At 40.3% G+C, this 21994-nt stretch overlaps 1 protein-coding gene across 2 annotated transcripts in view; it reads left to right on the plus strand.

Annotated features, from left to right (window-relative positions):
* The window catches only part of DOCK4 (dedicator of cytokinesis 4), a 392744-nt gene that overhangs the window by 309108 nt on the left and 61642 nt on the right, over positions 1 to 21994 (plus strand). For both annotated transcript variants that reach the window (XM_006122512.4, XM_006122513.4), the window contains exons 31-34: positions 2774 to 2922; positions 5213 to 5298; positions 13975 to 14070; positions 15312 to 15372. In XM_006122512.4, coding sequence (XP_006122574.2) covers positions 2774 to 2922; positions 5213 to 5298; positions 13975 to 14070; positions 15312 to 15372 — 392 coding nt within the window. The remainder of the gene's footprint in view (positions 1 to 2773; positions 2923 to 5212; positions 5299 to 13974; positions 14071 to 15311; positions 15373 to 21994) is intronic.

A 21994-nucleotide genomic window follows, 5' to 3' on the forward strand; every position in this document is an offset into this window, starting at 1 on the left:
CTCTGGCCCCCGTACTTAAGCCCTCTGCTTCTCTATATATAGCTGTCAGCTGGGATCTCCCTCGCCCTAACAGCTTCAGCTGGGCTCTCCAAGCCAACTGGGCTTCTCTGTATTGCTGCCAGCTGGGCTCTCATTAGCCTAACAGCTTCAGCTGGCCTCTCTGTTCTGGGTCTTAAAGGGCCAGTGCAGGGCAGGTGCTCTGTCGCACACCTGCTGTCATGTCCCCTCTCATTCATCTCTTTTCTAAACTAAACAAACCTAATTTTTTCAGTCTTCTCTCATAGATCATGTTTTTAGACTTTTAATCATTTTTGTTGCTATTCTTTGATCTTTTTTCAGTTTCTCTGCATCTTTCTTGAGATGTGGTGCTCAGATCTAGACACAATTCTCCAAGCAGAGTAGAGTGAAAGAATGACTTCTCATGTCTTGCTCACAACATTCCTGTTTAATGCATCCTAGAATCATGTTTGGTTTTTGTGCAACAGTGTCACACTGTTGTCCCATATTTAGCTTGTGGCCCACTAGAACCCCTAGATCCCTTTCTGCAGTACTCCTTCCTAGACAGTCGCTTTCCATTCCATAAATGTGAAACTGATTGTTCCTTCCTAAGTGGAGTACTTTGCATTTGTCCGTATTAAACTTCATCCTGTTTACCTCAGACCATTTCTCTAGTTTGTCCAGATCATTTGGAATTATGGCCCTCTACTCCAAAGCACTTGCAGCTCCTCCCAGCTTGGTATCATCTGCAAACTTAATAAAGATACTCTCTATGCCAATATCTTAATTGTTGATTAAGATATTGACTACAACCAGTGCCAAAACCAACCCCTATGGAACTCCATTTATGCCCTTCCGGGATGACTTTGAATCACTAATAACTACTCTGAGAACAGTTATTCAGCCAGTTATGCACCCACCTTATAGTAGCCCCATCTACATTGTATTTCTTTAGTTTATTGATAGGACAGTCATGCAACACTGTATCAAATGCTTTACTAAAGTCCACAAGATTTGTTATCCTATCAGAGAAAGCTATCAGTTTGGTTTGTTCTTTACAAATCCATGCTGGCTGTTATCTGTCACCTTATTATCATCCAGATGTTTGCAGATGAATTCCTTAATTATTTGCTCCATTATCTTTCCTGTCACATAAATTAAGTTGACTGGTCTGTAGTGTCTTGGGTTGTTCTTTTCCCCCCTTTTTATAGATGGGCACTATATTTGGTCTTCCCTTCTTTGATTACAAGTGTTTTGTCTCTGGAACTGGTGCATTCTCCAACAGGTCACCCTTTCAGCAAGGGAACTACACAACTTGGTGTGAAAAGCATCTTTCTTATTGTGGGAAATATTCAAATAATGCATACCAATTAGGTGACTTACCAGCAGTATTCATTGAGGAGGAGTATGCAAGGATCCTGCTATACCACAGAATGGAGGACTACTCTGCTGAAGCATACACCTTCTGTAGAAATTTATTTGATTTAATTATATCTGTACAAGTGGATTTATTTAGTATTCATGATTTGCATTTTATAAGGCGTAGAGAAATTGATTTAGTTATTTAAAAGTGTACAATCTTCCTAGAACCAATGCATTTATGCAATTAAAATAAAAGCAACAATAATTCATGTTCATTTCAAAATCCAATTAATTAAAAAACCTGATGCAACCAAAGAATGATTTAATAAATATATTTTTAAGTTTATTGTAGAGTTTTAAACTTCAGAGGTGTGATTTTCCATCTGTGTAACTCTGGCTAAAATCAATGCTGGTGTAAACTGGAGAAACACAGTGGTTAACCAGGTGCTGACAGTGTATAAGGTGAATAAATGAGTCATTTTCTAAAAAGGTTTTGCTCTTGAGTTTGATAGTTAACTATGGACTTGATATTGAAAAGTAGCTATTGAAATGAATAACATCATATAACAAGACATTTCCACTTACATTGGGGATTGTGCTCTTAAATGACTTGGGTACTTCTGAAAATCTCACATTCTGTAGTTTTCAGACAGACAGGATAATAATCCCAAAGATCTTTCTATAAGTGACAGAAGCTAAACAATTCAAAGCTAAGGGTAAATCTCTAAATTTAACTTAATCTCCTTGTGCAATATGTACTGAGGGATATGAATTTACCTACTATCTGGAATCCCTCTACAGTATCCAAGTAGAATCTGGTGAGTTAATGGCAGAGGCATCAGCTTCTTTTCTAAAGGAAAATATTTTGAGAAAAACAGTCCCAGCATCCATTTTTGCAGGCAAAATTTATACTGTCTTCTTTTTGCCCACAAAATCTGAGCACATTTTCCTCCACTTACCGTGTGTATGCTGTCAAGCAGTAACCATATTTGGGTATGCAAAAATGCAGGAGCAGTTTGTACCTGCAAAAGGGAATAATCTTTTTGCAAAAGATACCCTAAATATCCTGGTTCTTAAAACAATGTCTGTTGAACTCTTTACTTCTCCCTGTTCCCCTTCCAACAAAAACAACATGGGGAGTGAACAGCTCACTATCATTCATGAGCTCAGATCTCCATTGTAATATATGATGCATCACATTGATCCTCTATTCTGTCCTTTTTGTGGCTTTTCCTCTTCCTCTTCTTGGTATGGGTTTGAGAAAAAACCCATGCCAAACATGCTATCAGCCAAACAAACTGTAAACATTTAGAATGCCATTTCATAATTCTTCATATACTGTTGTTTAATGTGGATCATTTGGCGACTCACCTAGAGTGAATCCAATTCACATTCAGCTTCCTTTTAATTCTAGGGGAACATAAACTTCACTTCATCCCAGCTCTCATTGGTCCCTTCCTAGAAGTGACACTGATACCTCAGCCAGACCTGCGGAATGTAATGATTCCCATTTTCCATGACATGATGGATTGGGAACAAAGGCGCAGTGGCAACTTCAAACAGGTACCGTGTATGAAGCTGTTTAGCAGGGAAGATTGAAATGATTTTTTTTCCTCAAGCAGCCTTGGCACTGAACTATTAACTTGTTAGCAGAATGGAGAAATAGGGTGTGTCTAGACTACAGAGTTTTGTCGACAAAAGTGGACTTTTGTCGACAAAACTATACCTGCGTCTACACTACCACTGAGTTCTGTCGACATAACGTCGACAGAACTCAGCAGTTTTGTCGACGCTGGTAAACCTCATTTTACGAGGCATAATGCCTTCTGTCGACAGAGTTCTGTCGACAGAAGGTGTTATTGCATGTAGGGTTGTGTCTAGACTACAGGGTTTTGTCGACAAAGCAGCTTGCTTTGTCGACAGAACTGAATGTAGTCTAGACGCTCTTTGTCGACAGAAGCTTTGTCGACAGTATCTGTCAACAAAACTTCTGTCGACAAAAGCCTGTAGTCTAGACGTACCCATAGAAAGAACAACCTTCTTTTGAGGAAAGATGATAGAATTCTAGGCTAGTGGGTCTGGAAGACCCTTTGGCCCTCTGAGCTTTCCAGTGCGTTTGTTCAATATTTTTCTGTGGCTAATTTAAGATGAGGATGAGGTATTCTAGTCTCAGTGAAGTCAATGGCAAAACTCCTGTTGATTTCAGTGAGGTTGTTTATTTTTTTCTCCTTTATCTTTTGCTTCAATTTATACTACTAGGCTACATCTAGACTGGCATGATTTTCCGCAAATGCTTTTAACGGAAAAGTTTTTCAGTTAAAAGCATTTGCAGAAAATAGCGTCTAGATTGGCATGGACGCTTTTCCGCAAAAGCACTTTTTGCGGAAAAGCGTCCGTGCCAATCTAGACGCGGTTTTGCGCAAGAAAGCCCCGATCACCATTTTCACGATTGGGGCTTTTTTGCCCAAAACAATACCGCACTGTCTACACTGGCTGTCTTGCGCAAAAGCAATTGTGCCAAGAGGGCTTTTGCCCGAACGGGAGCAGCATAGCATTTCCATGAGATCGTCAGTGTTCTTGCGGAAATTCAAGCGGCCAGTGTAGACAGCTGACGAGTTTTTCCGCAAAAGCCGCTGCTTTTGTGGAAAAACTTGCCAGTCTAGATGCAGCCCTACAGTAATAAGTAACTCAGGAATAATACCGTGATGGCTTACTGACATAATGTCTGATCTTTGTTTGCCTAGCTATCAAACAACTCATTTTATGAGAACCAAGTCCTGTAAGGTTCCAACTATTCTTGCCTCTCAAGTACTAGCTTAGCCATCAAGTAAGAGGCTGCTAAATATGCCATCTGCACTTTCAGCTCCCACTCAGTTTTCTCAGGCTGCTCAAACCACTTCTCTGTGCTCTCCTCCCTGCTGTTTCAAATGAAGCAAAACAGAAGTATTTGAATTAGTTTCAGGCAATGATAAGGATTGGAATGGAAACACAAAACAAACTGAGCGAATGGAGAATCATGTGATATAAAGGTTTTTTCCTCTCACATTTTTAATACATTGTTAAAATAATTGTAAAAATGTTACTGAGAACTAATTGAAAAACAGATTTTGCATAAGCAAAGCACTGACTTCTTTATTCTTTCTGTATTGATCATTGGCTTAAAGGTACACAGAAATTATGAATAATGATTTAATAGAGCATTTCAATAACAGGATAGTTTCTCCTCTAGCTTTTCAGTCACTGAAAGGGAGGTTATTCTCTTTTTATGTATGAATAAATAAAGCCTACGCTTGCCTACATTTTCTCAAGAATCAGTACAGTTACAAATATTTTATGCAATCATTTTCAGCTATAAAACCTTTATTCTTCAACTCTTCTTGACACACGACTTAGAATTTCTGTGCGTGTGCTATATGCATTACATTGTAGTCAGGGTAGGTAGCAGTAGGAGTAATTGTGAGCCCCAAACTGTTAATCCCCAGATTTAAAGAGTGGGATGGGAAGCAGAGAGGGTTGGTTTTATACTAAGGTCTAAATAATGACTCGCTTTTGCAGCCCTGCAGTAAGAATTCAGGCAGTCTCGTTGGGCTGCATGCTTTTTTGTTTGACTCTATAAATAGATAGCTGCCTTAGCAGCAGCAAACGCTATTCAGCCTGTAGTTTTAAAGTCACATTGCTTCATTTATATTAGTCCTCGGGGATGACAGAGGATGAAATGACCCTGAAATTTACATTACTTAACGATAATATTAGGGAGTCCATTTAACAAAACCTCTTACAGAAAAAAATCCATTTTTTAAAAATTTGCTCAAACCTAATTTAAGCACAAAGAAGCCTTTTGTATATGTTCCAGGTGGAGGCAAAACTGATTGACAAATTGGATAGCTTGATGTCAGAAGGCAAAGGTGACGAAACGTACCGGGAACTCTTCAACAGCATGTGAGTAATAAACTTGTTTTTAATGTATGCATTGTGTTCAGTTTGATAGATCAGATATTGTTGTGGACAAGACCTCCAAAAGAGATGTGATCTTGGAATGCTTTCTGTTTTTTGAAACCTGTGAAATAAAGGCTAGTTCCCTACATGAAAAAATGTACTTTAGTGTATCTTTCATGACTGATTATGCCCATATTACATCATAAACTGTTCTCTGTTATAACTCATACTAATTTTAAAATCAGAAAAGCCAAACATGCTTAGTAAGTGGGTTGGATGCAGTTAGACCATAAATTTTGCACATTACGTTTGTAAAACATGGGTTTAATAAATAGCAGTTTGTTAATTGGTTTTCATAACTGACCAAAATTTGCTGTTGTCCAAATGTTTCACTTGTTGACTGCCTGATAGATTACAGAATGACCGAACAAATCATTCTTATGTAATAATTCTATATATAAATGTTTTTAGACATTGTACGTGTTTCAAAAATTAGCATATCCTTTGTTCGTAACATCAGAATCTGATGGTGAAAGAGGACAAATGCTTTCTTAATAATGGAACTGTTAGGATTGGTCGTGCGTTATTCTAACTGAAACTGGTGACCATCACTGACACAAAAACATGAACTGATTCCCCCCTCCCCCCATTTCAATTCCAGTTATGTGGGAGATCTGTTAGACCTATAAGTAGTCATTTAGAATATGATATATTGTTCCTCCAGTGTATTCCATCTTAGATGTGTGTTTCTTAGAGCTGTTTTACACATACAGTATTTTTTCTTTATTCATTTTCTTCCTTTTTAAGTGGAAGAGAAAAGTGATATTGCTCTAGAATTAAAAAAACTGCATTTATATATTTCTGTTGAAACAAATGCCAAACAGATAATACTGTATAATTCCACAGAGGAAAAAATGTAACTGCCCATAATATACAGGAAAGGAAAGGGGAATTTATCAGCTATGGTGAAATTATGAAAATACAGCTACAGTGTATATTAAAAATATACATTAAAATAGATCAAATAAAATAATTAAAGCTAAGAAAGTTTTAAAAAAATGTTAGTTAGCATGACTTTAAGATAACACCATTAACAAAGAAGTTCTTTTATGAAGTTATCAAACCTGCATTTTCTAGAGTGCACAAGTGTGTGACTAATTGATTGGAATGACTTCAGGTGATCTCAGAAAATATATTGGTATCCAAAATATATTGTTGAAAAAACTGAGTGTTGTTTTTGAGCTGTGTTTGAAAAGGTAGTAGAAGAATGGGTAAAGCATTTTCTCAACCAAGTTACTTAAGAATAATTATGTGTAATTTAATTTATAAGTCTTATAGTACTTGTCCGTGCTGGACAGGCATAGGTGCATATGGATCGAAAATGGTTTGGGTGACAATACTGTAATAGGTGATTTGAAGAGAATCCTGAAAATGTTAAAAGCTTCGTAGTCTTTATTTCAAGGGATCACATTCTTCCTGTCAAGGAGTTTGAAATTTTCTCCCATCAATTTAAGCAGCTATTACAGTATTGGAGGCTTGTGACACATGCCTTCTTGATTTAAAATTAAAGCTCATATAATTAGAATGAGGTGATAATAAAATGATGTGCACATTATTTCGAGGAAGTGGAAACTACTAGCACAGTTTTCAAGCGGTTGTAGCTTTGTTTTGGGAAATGGAATTACACTCATTTTACATGATCAAATCATAGAATCATAGAATACTAGGACTGGAAGGGCCTCGAGAGGTCATTGGGTCCAGTCCCCTGCCCTCCCGGCAGGACCAAATACTGTCTAGACCATCCCTGATAGACATTTATCTAACCTACTCTTAAATATCTCCAGAGATGGGGATTCCACATCCCTGGGCAATTTATTCCAGTGTCTGATTACCCTGACAGTTAGGAACTTTTTCCTAATGTCCAACCTAAATCTCCCTTGCTGCAGTTTAAGCCCATTGCTTCTTGTTCTATCCTCAGAGGCCAAGATGAACAAGTTTTCTCCCTCCTCATGACACCCTTTTAGATACCTGAAAAGTATGAACCTTCAAATTACCTGCTAATAATTTTTAGTAGTTGTATGACTGTGTGGAGTTAAGGGGACACAGATAATCCACATGCATTGTCTGGACACAGCCTATCTATTTAAATATTATTTGGGTGTTTGTCCTGTTCTTCCTGTGGAGATATACTGCTTTCTGATTCATGATATCTCCACACTCCTGGGTTAATTTAATTTTTGGAGCAATCCATAAGCACTTTTCCACTGAAGACACATCATGCTTTTATAGCCACAAAATCTTTAAAGTGTTGTATGCTTGGAGTTTTGATGTTTATAATGTTTTGATGTTATATCCTACAAAATGCAAAAGGAGAAACATTGCTGCTATTCACCTTTTCACAAACATTATCCAGGGAGATTTAGAAGTGACCACAGGGTAGATGTCTCACAGTCATGTCATTTGTAAGGCTCAGGTTTTGTTGGGGATATTAGTAAAAATCATAGATAGATCATGGGAAATAAACAAATTCCCGGATGTCCATGGTGTGTTTGTGATTTTTACTAAAAATGTTCATGACAAAATGGAGAGGGAAGAGTGTTCCACACCCACACTTGCTGGGAAGTCCCCTTGCTGACCGCCATGGCTGGGCAGCTATGGGAAGCCCTCTCATGTGTGGATGCTCCACAGTTCCCCCCACTGCCTGCGGGGGCTAGGAGTTCCAGGGCTACTTGTTGACAACTCCAGCGCCACAGAGGTCTCCAGAAGTCATTGATTCTGTGACTTTTGTGACATGATTACAGCCTTAGTTGTTATGAATGGTACTAAAGACAGAGCCATGGATGTTTTATTGTGAATAAGGATCAATTGCTCTATTTGCTGCCTAATTTAATCCAGACAGAAAAAGAATCCCCAGTCTCCATTAAATTGTTAATGTGAAATTTAAACAATTTCTCTCTTGGAGATAAGTCATTCATGGTGTCCACATTTCAAATTATATTAGGGGGATGGGTAGAGCTGAGATGGGCTGTTGTTATACTGGAAGATCTTAATGCCGACCATCGACCAATACTTTGATCTATAAGCAGGTACTAAGTGGTTGTAATTGCTGGGTATGCTAAGTAGATGCCAAGATATCCATCTGTTGACAGGTTTCTCTTCCAGTTTTCTGAATCTCTACAAAATCAATAAGATTTGCCTACTAACAGATCCTGAAATTCTGAAATTGACTAGGTGCAGCATTCAAAAGTTATCACATTAGAGTGAGAATTGTTAGATAGAAATGCCTTGTATTCTTAGCCAATACATTTAAAGGGAGAAGCCAGAGTAGTGGTGGGGTGCGGGAGCCTGCCCCTCACTCCCCTCAGCCAACTAGATGAGCCAATCAGTCCATCCTACCACAATCCACCTGAACTCATTAATCTACCTACAAGCTTGGTTGGCTAATCCTCACATTCAGCTAAAAGAGCTCACTGCTGACAGCTAACTTTCAGTGCCCAAATCAATTGGGGAAGTACCAATTCTTTCGCCAATAAGACCTTCATATGACAAAGTGGTTGTGTACAAGACTGGCTGCTCCCAGGACTAAGTCTGGCTGCTCCCAGGACTAAGGACTGCACATTCTTCCACACTTTGCAAATCTAAGTCTTTTGGCACCTGTTCCCTTATTTCTTAGGGTACGTCTACACTACAACGTTAATTCAAACTAACTTAGTTCGAATTAATTAATTCGAACTAAGCTAATTTGAACTAACGGATCTAGACTAAAAAACTAGTTCAAATTAGCATTTTGCTAATTCAAACTAACATGTCCACATTAAGTGGACCCTGAACCAGGCTTAAGGATGGCCGGAAGCAGTGCCGGCAGGGCATCAGAGGAGGACTTAGAGCGTGGAGATGCTGTCTCAGGCTAGCCGAGGGCTGTGCTTAAAGGGTCCCGACTCCCACCCCGGACAGACAGTTCTTAGGGGTGCCCCGCTTGCAAAGCAGTCCTGGCTTGGAGTGCCCGGAGTACCCACACTTGGCACATAACAGCACTCGGCCATCAGACCGGCTGCACTTGCCGCAGGCTGCCATCTGGGGAGAGGGGGCAATTGGGAGGCTGCAGAAGAGGTTCCACCCCAAAAGCCCGCAGAGCCAGCCCAGTCCTGCCCATCAGGGACGTGTACCCCATTCCTCCCTCACCTCCTTCCACTTACCCTTCCCTGGCCCCTTTTCTTGATGTACAAAATAAAGGACAATTGTGTTCAAAAATGGAATCTGTCTTTATTGAACAAAACTGGGGGAGACTGGGAAAAGGAGGTGGGAGAGGGGAAGAGAGAGGCTGGGAGAGGGAAGGGCAACTAAAATGGTCAGGGGTTGGGAACAGGTCCCATATGAAGAGAGGCTAAAGAGACTGGGACGTCTCAGCTTAGAAAAGAGGAGACGGAGGGGGGACAGGATAGAGGTCTCTAAAAGCATGAGTGGGGTGGAGAGGGTGCATACAGAAAAGTTCTTCATTAGTTGCCATAAAGAAGGACTAGAGGACACCAAAGGAAAGGAATGGGTAGCAGGCTTCAAACTAGTAACAGAAAGTTGTTCTTCACAAAGCACAGAGTCAACCTGTGAAACTCCTTGCTGCAGGAGGCTGTGAAGGCTAGAACTAGAACAGAGTTTAAAGGGAAGTGAGATCAAGTCATGGAGGTTGGGTCCATGAAGTGCTATTAGCCAGGGGGTAGGAGTGGTGTCCCTGCCCAAGTTTTGTGGAAGGCTGGAGAGGGATGGCACGAGACAAATGGCTTGGTCACTGTCTTCGGTCCATCCCCTCCAGGGTCCCTAGTGTTGGCCGCTGTCGGCAGACAGGCTACTGGGCTAGATGGACCTTTGGTCCGACCCAGGACGGCCATTGTAAGCTCAGGGCTCAGGGTCAGGGGTCTCAGTGGACCACCTTGATTTTCATGCACTCCTGCTCCTGGGTGGCCAAGCTGGCAGCTCTCCTGCCCTAGCCGGCCACGTTCCTGTGCCTAGTGCGGAGATCGTGGATGAGGTCCACGGTGTCCGCACTAGCCCAGGCGGGTGCCCGCCTCTTGCCGTCCCGGGCAAGCTCCCGGGAGCCGCCAGCCTGGTTCCGGGAAGAGGGGGAGGACTGGGGGACATCGGGTGGGTGGCTTGATCCATGCCAGGTGCAGGGTCTGCTGGCTGGGTGCTGGCAGGCTTGCACCTGGCACGGGCACTGTACCCAGCCCGTGCCCCTTTAAGGGGTCCGGGGCCGGGAGGGGGGCAGACGAGTTTCCCTGGTGTTGGCCAGAGTGGCCACCAGGGAAACCTGGGGAGGGCTAGCCTCCCACTATTTCGAATTAAGGGTCTACACAGCCCTTAATTCGAACTAGTAAGTTCGAACTAGGCTTAATCCTCGTGGAATGAGGATTACCTAGTTCAAACTAAGCGCTCCGTTAGTTCGAATTAAATTCGAACTAACGGAGCGCTAGTGTAGCGCCTATGAAAGTTAGTTCGAACTAACGTCCGTTAGTTCGAACTAACTTTGTAGTGTAGACATACCCTTAGAGTGCAGGGTAATGATGAGGATGCTACTGAGGCAAGGAGTATCATGCTCTCCTTTTTTGAGTTACTCCAGCTATGAAGCAAGAGTAGTGAGGCCAGGCAGAAGTGTTCTCAGTAATGCAGAGTCAGGTTCCACTGCACTATATGTCCTGTTGATCATATTTGCACAGTATATCACCACACTCTCCATCTGTAGGCTGTGCAACAGGTCGTGTCTAACAAGAACTGAGTGATAAAAGCAGGCATACTCCAGGTCAGAGAAAAATGGTGTGGGTGGGTGCTGCAATGAATGGAAAGCAGTGGTAAAGGGATCACAGGGAAGAGGTGTTAAAATGAATATAGAGTTTCTGATGTAATGTGTAGGAGTGAACAGAAACTTAACTGCAACACCAATCATCTCTCTCAAATTCTAGCTAGATCTCGCCATGAGGAAGCCTGGGGATGTGTTTGAGAGGCTCTTTTGTTCTGCATGTTTGCTCTGTGCATTTTCTTTGAAAGGTGAATGAATGATGCAAAGGAGGTGTCATTAAGTTGTCAAACTGAAGAAAGCAATTTGTTGTGTGAATAAATATATTTAGAATATTCACACATTCTCAAGCAGAAAATGTATGCCCTACCAAATTCATGGCCATGAAAAAGGTGTCTGTGAATTTGGACTTTTGTGCTTTTACCCTATAATATACATAATTCATGGGGGAGAGCAGCATTTCTTAAAATGGAGGTTCTAACTTGAAAGGAAGCTGCAAGGGGGGCGGGTCACAGGGTTATTTTAGGGGGCCACGGTATTGCCACTCTTACTTCTACAGTGCATTGAGAGCTGGGCTGCTAGAGAACAGCAATTGTTGGGCAAGTGCCCATCTTTGAAGGTAGCACCCTGCCAGCAGCAGAGCAGAAGTAAGGGTGGCAGTATTACCACACTTACTCCTATGTAGCTGCTCTCTGCCTGTCCAGCCCTGAAGTCTGCACCATCACCAGCAGCATGCAGAAGTAAGGATGGCATGATATGGTATGGCACCCTTTCTTAGGCACTGCTACCTGTACAGCTGGGCCCTCAGACAGCAGCTGCTAGTCTGAAGGTAGGGTCACTGCAAGCTGCAGCCCAGAAGTAAGGGTGGCAGTAATCCAGGCACACTCCCCCACAGCAACTTTGTTACCCCTCATAACTCCTTTTTGAGTATGGATCCCTACAATTAACACATGTAAATAGTTGAAATAATGAAATTTACTATTTTTAAAACCTACGACCATGAAATTGACCACAGTGAAATTGACCACAATGTGGCAGGGCCCTGTTTATACATATAAAGACTTCTGTAAGTCAAATATACAGTAGACTAATCTTTTTTTTAAAGAAAAGTTAGACTTATGAATTTTTTAGAAGCATACTAAATATATTTTCGTTTTTAAATATTTGAAATATTCTTATTTAAAATAAGATTGTAGAACAGTGTGAAGAGAGATTTGTGGTCAGTATTGTCTTCTAGGTATACCATAGTCTTGATTCTCCTCTTGTTGCATACAAAAACTGGTGTTAAAAGAACACTAAAGGTGCAAAAGTAAGTATTCAAAAGAGCATGCTTAGTGTAGTTGAAGGTGAGTGGAGCTGGCAGCCTTCATAACTGCAGATAGAAATGTTCTGAGATTTTACCTACTGAGCATGTGCAAATGACAGTTTTTTGAGGCTGGTGACTCAACCAAACATTCATCAGTTTTCATGGGGACAAAACCCATGACCATGCCAAATTTTAAATTTGTGTAGCAAAGCACAGAAGCACTAGCATTCTTAAAATAAATGGTTGAAAAAAATGTTTTACCATTGACAAAACCTTAGTCTCCAAAATGATTGAATAATTTTTGCAGAAACATTCAAAAATCTTACCTTTCTTCAGGTGGATAGGAAATGTGGAAAGCTTTATTTCAAATGGTAAAAATTAGTTAGTTACATGCAACCAAAATCAGTGATTTAAAAAGGAAAATGGTAGGGCACCTTCATTATAAGTATCATTGACAGTTCCCATACAATACTGCTTTTACTGTACTCTAGGAAATGTGCTCGTTTCAATGTGTAATCCTAATTTATCCTACTATAAGGGAGAGGAGAATTAGGCACAGTATATTTACCATTCAAAATCCTTTGGTTTCATAAAGGAATGAAACTATCAGGAAAAAATGGTATGCAATTGTTAAGCAGGCAATTGTTAAGTTAAAGGAGATTTTTTTTTTTTAAATCACAGCTCAATAAAAGGCTTTTTCCTGTATCAATTACACTGCAGTTAAATTGTGTGAGTGCAGAAGTATCGTAGAGTGAGTAAGGAAAATCTATGTTAAGTTAAAGATTGAAAGAGAATTTTGAGATGTAGTATTTTCTTTTCTTGGTAGCAGTCTTAGTAGAACAGAACAAAAATTTTCAGTCAAATAGTTCATTTGCCAGAAAGTGCAAAACTATTTGTGAATTTAGGTTGAATTTGGTGAATGGTGTTGGCTGGGAAAAAAAGAGGAAAAATTGGGAAAAGGAGAAATTTGTTTTGACATTTTATAAATAAACAATTTCAATTTTTTTTTTATAATTGACATTTCATTTGGAAGATATCATGTTGAGTGGACCTGAACTAAATGTTTTTTTGTTTTTGTGGCTTTTTTTTCCATTTAATCAAGAAAAAAATCACTTTCATTTAGAAACAAATCAACTCTTTTGCATATATTTTGGTTTGGTCGCCCAACCGAAAAGTCAGTTTATTCACTCAGCTCCAGTCTTCTATTTCTTTCTGTTTTCTGAAGTGTTAGCAACTAATGAAATGTAAAAACAAAAACAGAAAAGGTTGTAAATTTGAGGGAGGTATTAAGGTTTTACAATGTTTCTACATTTATAAATCTGATTAAATTTGTATGCATTTTGACACAGCTAACCTAAAAATCCATTTACTTTATCAATGCTTCCTGGATTAGAATTCCACTCTTTGGTCCCTATCCTAGGTAAGACATTGTTTGTAAATTGTGCTGCTTGTGAGAAGAGTCCAAAATTAAATCTGTGAATATTGCAGGCATTGCCAAGGCATTTAAGATACTGTTGAAAGTAAAGTGGTTGCCATGGAGACAGATAAAAATAAATGTTGAAATTGCTTTTGGGTTTGTTCTTTCCAGTCTACTGAAGAAAATTGAGCGGGAAACGTGGCGAGAAAGTGGTGTTTCATTAATCGCCACTGTAACTCGGCTAATGGAAAGGTTACTGGACTACAGGTGAGCAATTATCACATGATTTATATGAGCATATGAAAGCATTCAAAGTTCAGACAACAAAATTATCCTTTAGGCCAGGGCTACTCAACTTTGGAAGCCCCGGGGGCCACAATGATACTCACAGCACATGCCAAGGGCCACAACTTAAGTGTGGGATTGCATATACATGCAAATATATATGCAAATATATGCAAATTGCTTCTTTCACACTGAGGGGGATGAATACAAAGATTAAGGCAAGACTACACAACACACAAGCCCCATTTAAGTCAGTTCTGCTGATATTAATAAAATGCAATAGTTACCTGATTTCTACCAACAGTGCTGACAGCACTTTTAGTGAGCAATGACAGTCCAGAAATTTAACTACTAAAATGCGTATCAACAGAAGACCATTATATTGACTACTTTTTTGGTTTAGCGCCCACCCATGGGCTGCAAATAAATGGGCTGCATATGCCCTGCAGGCCATGTGTTGAGTAGCTCTGCTTTAGGGTTTGATAACTGGAACATGGAGATTGTCACTATTAGATTACTGGTTCAGATCTGCCTCTGGATTGGTAGTGACCAGAAGTTATCATCTAACTGGTGTTTCACAGCCTATGTGAAATAGTTATTAATATAATTTCAGTAGTGCCTAGAGGTGCCATCCAAGATTAGACCCATTGTTACAAACACTACAGGAACCTATAACAAGAGACAGTTCCTAGCTGAAGAGCTTAAATTTGACAAAGGAGGAAGAAAGGGAGTATCGTTATTCTCATTTTTATAGGTGAGGAACTGAGACACAAAGTCTGACTTGCCCAAGATCATGCAGGAACTGTGTGACTTAACCAATAACTGAACCTCAATCACCAAGTCTAGTGTCTTAATCTCGAGGGCTGATATTGTTTTTCCAGACCCCAAGGGATAGATCCACATATCAATATCTATCACAGTTGTCATCCTTATTTACAGTTTCAGAGAAAAGCTGAAGGATTTAGTTGTCATGGAGACTGAACTCTTAACTTTCAGAGAAATGCCAGTGCTACATCTTCAATCTCCAGGGCTGTCAGTCCAGCATCTTTCAAAGCACTGCATTCACTGGCAGCTTAGGTAGTGAGCGGGGGTAATTTTCATCATTTGAATATGAGGCTGTTTTTCTTTGTGTATTGTAATCAGTGGTCCTATGTAGTTCAGTGGGGGGAACTGTATTGTCCCACAATTCAGATGATCTGACTTTTGTTACACTTTATTTCTAGGGACTGCATGAAAATGGGAGAAGTGGATGGTAAAAAGATTGGCTGCACTGTTAGCCTGTTGGTTTGTATAATAATCTTATCTCTTTTTTTTGTATTCAAGAAATTAACATTCCATAGTAAAAATGTATATATTGTACAAGAAGTACATTTTATTAACTTACTTCTCAGTGAACAGTGTACTCCAAGTTGCAGGTATAATTAATGCCAGTGAATTCACAAAGTACATTTATACCATCAAATATGGGTTGCATTTCAATACATGCTGTTACAGTACATAGTTATTTAATTTGATGGTATGACTAAAAGCTGCTGATATAATACAACAGATAGATAGATAGATAGATAGATAGATAGATAGATAGATAGATAGATAGATAGATAGATAGATAGATAGATAGATAGATAGATAGATAGAAAGAATAGGATGAAGTTCAGGATGTGTCAGAATGAAGTTGATACAGTTTTCTTGTGCTTTAACTTCAGTGTTCATAATGAGACTTCTGTGAGTATGGGCTCACAGTGGTTTAGTAAATCTTATAAGAAAGTAAATTTCACAGAAAATTCAAATAAAAGATTTGTACAATTCTGCACAGAATAGTGTCTGTGGCTTGTTTAAAAATACACAACAGAACTCACCTGGATTCCTGCCTCTGTCCTCCCCTTTTTCTAACAGGGCTCAGCTACTCTTATTTGTGCAAAATATCTTTTGAGGAATTAGTTATCTATTCCCTCTCAGTGAAGCTAGAAAATGTTCTTGTGGGCCTACTATTCGGTGTCACTTTTGACGAGCCTTTATCTCATTTTAGAGTTGAGGTACACTAATCACCATCACCATCCAACACTCCTAGAGTGAACAGAGCAAATTGGAAATCCCTGTTATTTTCTGTTAACCATTGCCTATCAGCGACGTGGGCTTTGATTTTAGGCCAAGATTCATTGAAAGGTTTTTGACTTCTACAAACCTCAGAAAGTTTCATATTTTATTATAACACCATGCAACTGTGCTTTAGGGCACAAAAACTAATCTGATTGTTAGTTATTCCTGGAGAAGTTTTCAAAGGATAAAGGATTTCTTCTAGATGAACACATTACTTTCCAAATAGGAACAGTATATGTAACTTCATTATGGGACAACTTGCTTACTCCCGATGTGGTTGAAAAGGAAGTAAAAACACTTGGTTATTTGCATTCTAAAGTAAATGTTTACTACTGGAAATGAGCCATAATGTGTATAAAATGAACAGATACAAAAATTGGATAAAAAAAAACATGGAGTAAGCTAAGAGAGCATCCTTGAGTGAGATTTCCCAAACTTTAGTGATCTCTTGTGAGGCTAAGAAATATTTTGTGATTCCCTCTTCCAGGACAACTTACGCCTAACAATCAGAAGGCAAAACTATGTAGCTCTACCATACCCCAGGAATTAACTAATTTTTAGCGTGTAGAAGGTGAAGAATCTTAATTATGCAAAAAGTACACAAATTTTAAAACTCTGTTCAATACGATGGATGAGACTATCATGATAGAACAGGAGTGTGGAACCGTTTTTGGATTGGGAGCCACTGACCCACAGAAAAATAAATTGGGGACTGCACAAAAGTGAGAAGCAAAAAAAAAAAAAAAAAAAAAACTCCAAACCCTCCACATTCCCCTCCTACACTCAGGGGTGAGGTAAAAAATGAGGGGTTTAGTGTGTGGAAGGGGAAGCGGGGTTGGGGTGTGAAGTCTGGGAAGGAGGGTGCAGGAGTGGGTTGGTGGATCTGGGAAGGTGGTGGGGTGCGGGAGCAGAGGGAGGTGCAGGGTCTGGGTAGGAGGGAGTCTGCAGGACTGCAGCACCAATTCCCTGATGCTGAGGGTAGCCCCGAGCCACAGGGGCCAGATCCAAAGAAGTTGGGGTCCAGATCCAACGCCTGAGCCATTGGTTCCCCACCCCCGTGATAGAAGATGTTCCATGCAAGTTTAAACTAGGGAAATACACTGACATTAATTACTGAGAGTCAGCAGGAAGCAACACGACTCCATTTTTATTGGCCCCATTGAAAAGAAATTTGACTTGAAAGAATGTGAGGGTGGAAATGGTATGGAAATCGAGCTTTCGGGGCTTCTGCAACTGAACGTAAGTCCTACACATCTAAAGAAGCATCTAAAATCTGCTAAGATCCTGCCTAGAGAAAATGCATTGCAATATCTTGTCACAGGAAAAGTCCGTCATTTTGCCTTGCAGTAGCACAGCCAGTGCTGCCATGTTAATTGTATCTCAGATGAAGGAAATGATAATCCACAACACACACACCCCAGGTTCATTGGGATCTGAAGTTCATGAAGATACTGATGGTACAGCTGCCCCTTTTCCTTTATGAATGATGAAACAAGGAAACAACTAAAAATTTATTTTTGTGCCCAGGAAGGCCAATTTCTGATTAATGATTCCACCCTAATGTGCAGAATAGTTCTATTCCAGCTACAGAGATGTCTGCACACTAGGCTAACATGCTTTACAAGATGAATTTCTGAAGATTGTTGATCATTCATGGGATGTCTGGATTTCTACTCTTAATCTGAAAATATCAAATTGTCACTCACTTGCATGAGAGCCATTACACTTTAACTTAGAAGAGGAGTTGCAATGCAAAAAGTCAAGAATTTACTGGATGAAAAGCTTTCTCCCTCAACAACTTCACAAAGGAGAAAGGATATTTTTTCTAGGTATTTTCTTAGTAGCAAGAGTGTGACTAGTTTACAAAATTGAAAAGCCATGCATCAAGTACAGTGTTTTGGATTCATGTGACCTAACTACTATTCTTAAACTTCACTGACTTGATACTATCCATGTAGATTGTAATACATCAATCCCACAGAATATGAAAGTTTTGGATTTCTTCCTAAAATGTCTCAAATTACCATTCTCCTTCAGTGCACAGGGTGTCACAGCTTTATAGCAAAGCAAGTTGTCTTCAGCAACTCATCGGTTATATCTGACGAACCCTGGGAGCTGCATCACATCAGACACGTGCTGTTTGACTCATCTCGTTGTATCACTAAGCATTGATTTTTTTTAAGGACTTGCTTTCAGACATTCTGAACCATGTCACTAACATGGAACAAAATCTGTTTTATTTAATACAAGTTTGTTTTCGGTTTGTGTCGTGTGGTTTGTTTTTTAGATCCAAGGGAAACCAGAACACTCCAGAGAGACTTAACTATTTTCTTATTTATTGCAGGTTTTAAACAGTTAACATAGTTATTTAAGTTTTACAAGCCTTACAAACAATCAGTATACAATTTAAAATATTTAAGGTTTAAAATTGAAAGCAATTAATACAGTGCAAAGCAATGCAAAAGCAAGTAATAGAAGACTATTATAATACAATAATTTAAGCCTAGTTCACTTACACTTCACCCATATGCTACCTACAGTATCAGGCAGGAGGTCATGGTTCCTTTGTTTCCCATGCATCGGAACGCCAGGCACTGGGCTCGCCAGTGTGAAGGGGTCCATTCCTTCTTGTTACATTGAAAGCAGGATCTGTGGGTCAATCCTGCTTATTCCCTCCCACTGATTGTTCTTACTAAGCCCAATTTATAACAAAGCGAGACTTTGCAGTTCTAGTAATATCTACCAATCACCTACAGTTTATGTAAGATACCTATTATACCAATATCTAGGATACATTTTGCTATGCCAAAATATTGCAAAAGTGCTTAATTAATAGTTCTTCTGGCTGTCTCTTGAATTTTTCTCTTATCAAAAAATGGGATATACTAGTACCCGGTTGTTTCTGGTCTTTTTGGCCTGGTCTCACTGTCCTGTACAAGTTATGCATAATTGAGCAAGCACTCCTGACTTTCCCGCACCCTTTCTGCCCTGGCCTGTGTGCGTGCCCAAGCTTGAATCAGACCTGGGGTGGTGTGTTAGAGATCCATACTTTGGACAATGCCGGGACAAGGCCTTCCACTGCAGACATTGTTGTTCTGGTTACGGGAGGGCTGTCCAGGCTCCTCTATAGTTTGGTAGGTACTTCAGGCCCTGTGAATTTTTGAAACCATATCTACCATGCAGGAAATATAAGATTTTCTGCAAGGGTCTGTGCTTTATACAGTTATTTAAAAAAGTGTTGATGAATTTTTCAAGCTGCCTAGTTTTCTCTGAGGGAAATAAAAACCCTGTTAATGGATATCTAATTTATATCTATTATCTTCTTTGGAGGCGTTATACTCTTTGTAGTCTGTACATTAAGACTTAGAATCAGTTGTTGAAAAAACATGTAGCATATTTCTCATTATATTTACACAAATTCTTTTTATTTTCTGAGCTGTGAATGTAGCTAGTTGCCGCTGTCCATTCCACAGAATGTTCCATCTCTAGCCAGAAATGAAATTCAACAAAGATCCAACAAAAAACAGGACAATGTAGCGCTTTAAAGACTAACAAGATGGTTTATTAGGTGATGAGCTTTCGTGGGCCAGACCCACTTCCTCAGATCAAATAGTGGAAGAAAATTGGCATGACCATATATACCAAAGGATACAATCAAAAAAAATGAACACATATGAAAAGGTCAAATCAAATTTCAGAACAGAAGGAATTTTCTTCAATTGGTTAGGTCCAATAATGGTATCTTATTGAGTTATAAGATCAAGAACACATATTCCTGCTCATCCAGAAATATAATTTATGCTATCATGTGCCGACAGTGTCTGTCTGCTATGTACATTGGACAAAATCACAGAACCATAGAACTGGAAGAGACCTCAGAAGGTCATCAAGTCCAGCCCCGCTGCTCCAGGCAAGACCAATCCCAACTAAATCAACCCGGCCAGGGCTTTGTCGAGCCGAGACTTAAACACCTCTAGGGATGGAGACTCCACTACTTCCCTAGGTAACACATTCCAGTGCTTCACTACCCTCCTAGTGAAATAGTTTTTCCTAATATCCAACCTGGACCTCTCCCACCACAACTTGAGACCATTGCTCCTCGTTCTGCCACCTGTCACTACTGAGAACAGCCTCTCTCCATCCTCTTTGGAACCTCCCTTCAGGAAGTTGAAGGCTTCTATCAAATCCCCCCTCACTCTTCGCTTCTGCAGACTAAACAGATCCAAGTCCCTCAGCCTCTCCTCATAAGTCATATGCTCCAGCCTCCTAATCATTTTGGTTGCCCTCCACTGGACCCTCTTCAATGCGTCCGCATCCTTTTTGTAGTGGGGGGCCAGAACTGGACACAATACTCCAGATGTGGCCTCACCAAAGCTGAATAAAGGGGAATAATGACATCTCTGGATCTGCTGGCAATGCTCCTCTTAATGCAACGTAATATGCCATTAGCCTTCTTGGCTACAAGGGCACACTGTTGATTCATATCCAGCTTCTCATCCACTGTAACCCCCAGGTCCTTTTCTGCAGAACTACTACTTAACTGGTTGGTCCCCAGCTTGTAACTATGATTGGGATTCTTCCGTCCCAAGTGAAGGACTCTACACTTGTCCTTCTTGAACCTCATCAGATTTCTTATGGTCCAATCCTCCAATTTGTCTAAGTCACTCTGGACCCTATCTCTGCCCTTAAGCGTATCTACCTCTCCTCCTAGCTTAGTGTCATCCGCAAACTTGCTGAGAGTGCAATCCATTCCCTCATCCAGGTCATGAATAAAGATATTGAACAAAACTGGTCCTATAACCGAACGTTGGGGCACTCCGCTAGAAACCGACTGCCATCCTGACATCGAGCCGTTGATCACTACCCGCTGGGCCTGGCCTTCTAGCCATCTTTCTATCCATCTTACAGTCCGTTTATCCAATCCACATTCCCTTAACTTGCTGGCAAGAATATTGTGGGAGACCGTATCAAAAGCCTTGCTAAAGTCAAGGTATATAACATCTACTGACTTTCCCATGTCCACCGAGCCAGTTACCTCATCATAGAAGCTAATCAGATTGGTCAGGCACGACTTGCCCTTTTATGAATCCATGCTGACTATTCCTAATCACTTTCCTTTCATCCAAGTGCCTCAAAATGGATTCCTTAAGGATCCCTTCCATGATTTTTCCAGGAATCGAGGTAAGACTGACCAGCCTATAGTTCCCTGGATCGTCCTTCTTCCCTTTTTTGAAGATGGGCACTACATTTGCCTTTTTCCAATCATCCGGGATTTCTCCCAATCGCCTCGACTTTTCAAAGATAATAGCCAAAGGCTCCTCAATAACATTTGCCAACTCCCTCAGTACCCTTGGATGCATTCAGTCCGGACCCATGGATTTGTGTACGTTTAGCTTTTTCATGGATTTGTGTACGTTTAGCATTCCACGAGGCGTACAGCTAGTTCGGATTAGGAAGCCTAATCCGAACTAGCTAGTCCATGCTGCGTGTAGCCACACGGCACGGGGTCCGAACTAGCCGGCATTTAAAAATGGCGCCGGTCGGCTTTATGCAAATGAAGCCCGGGAAATTCAAATCCCGGGCTTCATTTGCAACTCCGTATGACTACATTACCCCCTAGTTTGAACTAGGGGGGTAATGTAGACATACCCTTAGTTCCTCCCTGTTTGTGAGCAGAAGGTCAAGCTGCGCACGGCCCCTGGTCGGATCCTTCAGCACTTGTACCAAGAAGTTATCCCCAACATTCTCCAAAAACTTCTCAGACACTTCGCCAAAGATTCAATGCCCACAAAACAGGTATTAGACA

The sequence above is a fragment of the Pelodiscus sinensis genome, chromosome 1 (genome assembly GCF_052426305.1).
Source record: "Pelodiscus sinensis isolate ZL-2025 chromosome 1, ASM5242630v1, whole genome shotgun sequence".
NCBI classification, from domain to species: Eukaryota; Metazoa; Chordata; order Testudines; family Trionychidae; genus Pelodiscus; species Pelodiscus sinensis.